The sequence below is a fragment of the Lactuca sativa genome, chromosome 1, assembly GCF_002870075.4.
Source record: "Lactuca sativa cultivar Salinas chromosome 1, Lsat_Salinas_v11, whole genome shotgun sequence".
Lineage (NCBI taxonomy): Eukaryota > Viridiplantae > Streptophyta > Magnoliopsida > Asterales > Asteraceae > Lactuca > Lactuca sativa.
In genome coordinates, this window is record NC_056623.2 from 69,165,373 (window position 1) to 69,172,355 (window position 6,983).

The 6,983-nt window shown below is 38.0% G+C and overlaps 1 protein-coding gene across 1 annotated transcript; it reads right to left on the reverse strand.

Annotated features, from left to right (window-relative positions):
- Positions 1-532: 532 nt before the first annotated feature.
- Positions 533-3,130, reverse strand: LOC111914923 (F-box/LRR-repeat protein At4g14103). The gene is made up of 4 exons (XM_023910633.3): positions 2,103-3,130; positions 1,805-1,951; positions 1,575-1,723; positions 533-780 (listed from the first exon to the last, which is right to left on the reverse strand). Exons 1-4 carry the CDS (start codon positions 2,997-2,999, stop codon positions 762-764), a joined length of 1,212 nt encoding a protein of 403 aa, XP_023766401.1. The 5' UTR covers positions 3,000-3,130; the 3' UTR covers positions 533-761.
- Positions 3,131-6,983: the final 3,853 nt, after the last annotated feature.

The window sequence follows — 6,983 nt, forward strand, 5'->3', positions numbered from 1 at the left end:
TTTATTGGAATTTCTAATAATTGGCACATTGAATATTAACGCATATTTATCACGTATAGTGAAGTAGAAAAGTTGATTTTTTTTAAAGGCTGAGTAAAAAAGTTGATATTAACACAATTTCCCCAATTAACTTGCTTTCTTCAATTGCTTCCTACTTACCGCTTAGTGCTAGATCGCAACACAAGCTAACCATTCTTTGGTTTAATTTCATCAAACCCTTCAATTCTCAAGTATCTCTCTTTAAAAACGATTTTCTCTTTTTTTTCTCTAGACTCTTCTTGTAGAAAAACAAGAATAGGACTCAAAGCTTACATACCAACTGTCCCATTTAACATAAGTACATAACATGTGTACCAAACACCTCATATCACATACTGAAATTACTAGTTTTAGGGATATATAAAAAAATACATGGTTTTTCATCTAAGTAATCTATCATTAATGTCGGTTTCCTGCTTCCAAAATATGGGTGTTATACTAACATAACACCCATTTTTTGGAAGATAGTATTTCACAAAATTTCGGCATGTCCTTTACATAAAGTCATCCATTCCCAAAAGAATCCAACATGTTTTACACTTGTAATTAAAGACTATTACAAACATTTACATTTCTAAACTATATATTTACATGCAAACCACTCAACAAAATCTCCCATAAATACAATTAATACCTTCCGTAAAATGATCATCTTCTTAAAGCATGAGATCAACATGAGATTATCAAACACTTGCTGTGTCATCATTTGCTTGTTGTCTTTATTAGTTCTCAGATTTGTACCTGAAACACACGTCGATAACACAATAAATACAGGCATCATGTAACATAAAACATCAAGATCTCTAATTATTAAGATCTCTCTATCATATATCTAATCAAAATCAAAATAATTATCAACTCATGTAAACGAAAGTGATAACAAAGCATGACTTACATCCATTTACAACTGTATCTTTTCTCTTTCCTTTCTTGTTACAACCTTATTTATTTTCCCAATCAGATCGTTATATTGTATTTGGTCTTTTGACATAACAAATCACACATATAGGCACACACGTAAAGCAACAAATTTGGTACTTATGTGAATATTCTAGATAACGCACGTTTAACTTTGTCTTTGGATGAACTACTTATGTTCTATTATGTCGCTTTTTAAATCTAAAAAACCCCAAAGTTACAACTTAAAGGGTTATAAACATTCAACACCATATCAATATACCCATTTAAAAACAACACAAAACAATCAAACAAAAAGGATGCAAACGAGATAAACCAAAAAAACATGAAACTTAGTCAACACTTTTGATATTACTCTCTATTACTTCTTGCAATATATGATATTTAACATATATAATTATAAGGTATGAAACCATAAACTATACTAATTTTATCAAGCATGAAAAAGCTAGAACTTGCAAAGATTCAAAACGCCTCCCGAATGACTTCAAATGAATTCAATCCGACACAAAGCAGAGGCACGGAGGAACTTTAATAACTTGTTACGAATATTAGGATTGATTTTATGAGCATTTATGCTCAACTTCTCCAAATGAAACGATTGTTCCAACATATACCTGATCAAGGGGAGCTCTTCTTGTGTGATAGCTTCTTTGTTGAGTATTTTGATTTCTTTCATTTTATGCCGCAAACAATCTGGAGGATCTAATAGTGGGTCCCAGTTCATGTTAAATGGATGTTGTTCACGCGGAAAAGGTACAAGTCCCTAGTGAATGATGATAAACAAATAAATACCAATAATTAGCCATTGGAAAGCAAAGAAAGTGTTGCGTACACAAAAACTTACATCCATAAAGGTAATACGCTCTAGATTAGGCATTTTGTCAAAAAGAGTTGGCAACAAAAGCCAGCCAATACGAGAGTCAAGTCCAATCACAAGTTTGACCAAGTTTTCGAATATGCCTATGGTTACAGCATCCGCATTGTGGAGAGCCTGTATAAAACAAATAGAGTCATAGGATATATCTAAAATGAGCATAATTAAATGCACAAGGTAATGTTTGTGTACTATTGAATGTAATTAGTAGTTATGGTTTAGGATTAAAATAATAAGCGAAATATCTTAAATGGATAGAGAAAGATACCGTTAATGTTGAATCAGTCAAGGTCAATAATTTGACCGATGATAGGGTTGGAAGAAGATATTCAGTATTGCGAACAGCTGGGGTGTTCATGTAAACTTCTACAAGAGACATCAACGGATTTGGAAAAGTGTAGTGTGCTGAAATTACATCCACAATGTACATGTATTCTAGGTTAGGAGCATCAATGACAGCTTTATAATCTCCATGAACACACAGTGAAAATGATATCCTTAATCTCTTTAAAGAAGGCGATGAGACCTTAAAAACCTCCAAATTGTCTGAGGAACCGATTACCTGTCTCTCCACAAACAATTCTTCTAAAACAGGACACCCTGAAATCAGATTTGTTAGTGATTGATCGCCAGAATAAACAATGGATACCAGATTGATTTTCTTCAGACAAGGAAAAAGCAACTCATCTTCAGGCACATCTAAAACGAACTCTCCTCTCAAAGTTAACACAACGAGTGCATTGCAACTCCTAAACAAATTCCAACAGAACTTAACCCTAAATCTATCAGCGGGAAACCTAAGTTCAATTTCTTGAACCTTAAATTTAACAACAGCACAAAGCCACTCATAAACACGATTGTAATCGCAGTTCTTTGAACAGTAAAGATAGAACCTATTAGTACGCATAACACCTCGAACAGCAATGACTTGATCAACTGAATCGTGAAATTTCTTCACTTCTTCAGCTGACCAACAAAAGGGCATAACGAAACGGAGATTTGGGAGAAACGCCCAGATGTCCTTCCACCTGTTCGACAAAATGCGTGTCCGATTCGCATCAGCTTCTGGGAGAAATGAGAGGATGTGTGTGAGTAGTGCGTCTGGCAATGTGCTTATGATATCTTGTTCTTCTTTGATTTCCGAATGCCTATGCCGTTTGGACATAGCGCAAAGTTCGATTTTTTGAGGAAATGAGAATTGGGATTCTAATTCAAAACAAAATTCTAGGGTTTTGAATTGGGGGTTTTAGGATTTCTTTTGCCTGTTTAAATGTCCAGGGGAGGTTTTGTTGTTGACTGGATACAATTTCTTTTGCCTATTTAAACTAGAAAATGTTTGACTTTTCAAAGAAATATAATGATATTAGTTGGTCAGTATTCTATTTTTAACATAACATTAATGGTTTATTTAATAACAAAAGTTTAAAATTAGGTGGTATGATAAATTTACACATCCCACGGTTACCAATGGTAATTGAAAAACATTTAACTCATAACTGTAAGTCAAAACTTAGTGAGTTCCTTCAAAGTACCACACACCACAATATACATATAATGCATGTATATACATGAGCCTTCAGTCTGACTGGACCGCCTCGCGAGGCCTACAATACTCATTGATCACTCACCTGCGCCTCTACCCATCTCATGCCTACAACATACAGTTGATCCGCACCCAACCTACATCATACAACTGGCCCACACAAAGTAGGACCGCCTCAACCCACCACCTGATATGTCGACATATATATTAAACAAACAATCAAATAAGAGCATAAACATACTCAAGTATTTACACTAGTCTACGTGTCTAAAATCTAACTACAGTATACCATACCTCATACAGTACTCTATATCACTACTGGCAGATCATTAATGAATGCATAGCTATATGTAAGCAGAGGTGAGATAGACAGTTGAACATGTGATCATACTCTAGTGCCACAACCAAACAAGGAACGGGCAAGAAAGCCTAAATCAAGAGTTCTCAGGTTCTCCTACATGACTGCATACAACCCTTATGCCACTCAACTAGACGATCACCAACCTCTGGTACTCGAACCAGCATACTACTACTCTTAGTGAGTTCCCCCAAAGTACCACCACACAACATATAATCAAACACATAACGGGTCCACAACCTCTTGGTTGGATTACCCCTGGCCCACAACCTTTCGGTTGGCTTGCCCCATACATAACGGGTGCACAACCTCCTGGTTGGATTACCCCTGGCCCACAACCTTCTGGTTGGAATACCCCGGTTGGTTGACTGATAGCACAAAGCAGTACGGTCTCAATCCTACCATACCATGTCGACATATACACAACGAATAACATATATCCAGCAACAAATAATCATATAACCAGCTAACAAACTAGCAGGCAGATCCATAAATCACTATCATATAGCAACACCCTATATACCAGGATACATTATGCAACACCCCAAAAATACAGTCCAAAAATTTTGTTTCAAATCATTTTAAAATCATAGTAATCCAATCATCACATAAAATCATAAGTGGTAATATCTCAAAACATCATGTAAAAACACTGTATCCAAATAATATATTAAAACATCAGAGTAAATCCTCCCAGGCTAAAATGTTGTGGTGTGTGTCATGCAGTCATCCCGAGCTCTTCCCTATACCAGCGGAAGTACCTGAAACCAAAACTGAAAACTGTAAGCACGAAGCTTAGTGAGTCTCCCCAAACTACCACATATCATATAACATGCAGCTAGGATATACGGGCCTCACCCACACTCAAGGAGATACGGGCCCCTGCCTACACTCGGCCGACTATGAGATACGGGCCTCGCCCACACTCAGCTGGCTAGGAGATATGGGCCTCGCCTACGCTCCTCTATATGGGAGATACGGGACCCCGCCCAGACTCCGCTAACTAAACATACATACAAGTATCACGCAGACAACCAGTATAACCATAATCTACTAATTCATATTCATACTCAGATAATACTAAGATACGGGTTGTGCCCACACCTAGCTACTAATCATAAACAAGTCTAAGATATGGCCCCTGCCCACACTTAGCTACTAATTATAAACAAATCTAAGATACGGGCCCTGCCCACACTTAGCTACTAACCATCATACATACTCTACATGGGTCGGCATTGGTGCCTTCGACCCGTTCCTACTGAAGGAAACTCACCTCATAAGCTAACGGTGAAATCTAGTGTGAGAAATCTCTGACGGCTGCTCCAACGACTCCCCAGCTATCATTATCACAATAACACTTAGTCAAAAATTGATAATCCTTCTTAAGGTAAAAATACCATTTTTCCCCTAATCAAAGTCAACATTCTGGTCAAAGTCAACGCTCTGGGTTGACCTCAACTCGCCGAGTTGATTTATTAACTCGTCGAGTTCTATAAATCAAAAACCCTGAAATCGTGATCCAACTCGTCGAATCATCCCCCTGACTCGTCGAGTTCCTTGGCTACTCATAGTCGTGATTAAGCGAGTCAACTCGTCGAGTTCTACCATATTCATAATCGGGAAAAATCGCCTCAAATCGTCGAGTTCCTCTATGGTCTCGACGAGTTCCTCTGTCTGTTTGGGCCATCTTAAGGATAAAGCCCATACACTTCAGATCTAAGCTTCTTGTTTCCCATACACACCGAAAACGTACTTTTTAAGGGTAAAGTTTCCAACTTTACCCGTTAATACCCTCATTTGACGGTTTTGGCTCAAACCTTAACTCTCTAGAACTTAGATCTTGGTCCACAAGTCATCCATACTCCAAACTAAAGCTCTTAAACAGATATCTAGGCCTTAGACATCATTTGAACACATAAAGCTTCAGCTTTTTCCTCCATTCATGGCCTTTAGGGGGTTAAAAGGCCAAAATGACATCTTAGAGCTTGCATGGGGGCTCCAATGGCATAAAGTTTGCACCTTTATGCCATAACAACCCTTAATGATTCCAGATTTGAGGGTATCCTCACTTGGGATGTCCATATCCCAAGGATCAAGCTTCTTGGACCAAAAACCCAGTAAAGTGAAAATAAGGAGATCTAAGAAGCTATTAGCCAAGTTAGAGACTTGATTACTAGAAAATGATGAGCATGGAAGGAAGTCTCTGGATCTACTATCTTCTCTTGAATCCTTTAGCTTCTTCTTCTTCCACAAGCTTCACGAACACACAAGGATCACTCAAAATGGCTTACAAGCTCACAAATGCATTAGGGTTTCTGAAACTAGGGTTTGGAACTTGGAGGCTGGAAATGAGGTCAGCAAGTGGGGATTAGGATGCTTAAATAGGGTGCAAAACCCCAAAATTAGGGTTTCATCCTGGCATCCCTACTCGTCAAGTCAAGGCTCTCGACTCGTCGAGTAGGTGACTTAAAATCCCGCGGCCATTCTGGTTTCTACTCGACCAGTTTTAGGCTCCCAACTCGTCGAGTAACTCTACAAAAGTGAATAAATTATAATTAAATGCGTACCGGGAACCAAGTGTTACACATAACTAAAGGGGACGACATTGGTGCCTTCGACCCGTAAGAACAGTGAGGAAACTCACCTCTCAGTCGGAATGCCAACTAAATAAAACTCTACTCTGAAAATCTGCTCAATGATCACATAACCAAAACCAAAACCAAAACCTAATCTTTAATTAACAACTCAAATACCCAAAATACCCATATGTCAACTTGGTAAAAACTTTGGTCAAAGGTCAAGGTTAGCGAGTCAACCCAGTCAAGTCAGCTCAGGCCTCGTACGCGGGGCGTACTTGAGCCTTGATCGAGATCAGGCAGCTAACCTCGTACACTCGGCGTACGTATCGAAGTCTCACTTTCCACATTAAGAGCTTAATTCTTTGACTTATTACGTCCAAATATAGATCTAATGCCAAAATGCTAATAAGAGTCATAAAGTTTCCAACTTTTTAACTTTGCATGCTCGGTAAGTGCTTAATACACAAAATCAGAACTTCTTAACACCTTAAGACTTTCTAGAGCATGCATGGGGAAAAACTAAGCATCAATACTGTATTTTATGACTAAATACCCCTCATTAGGTCTGAAAGGGCGTCTTAATCAATTAAGAGCCTGCCATACTCAAGAATCATCATAGTTGGGACCAAAAATGCTCCAAATGAAGAAATGGCTAGATCTACAAGA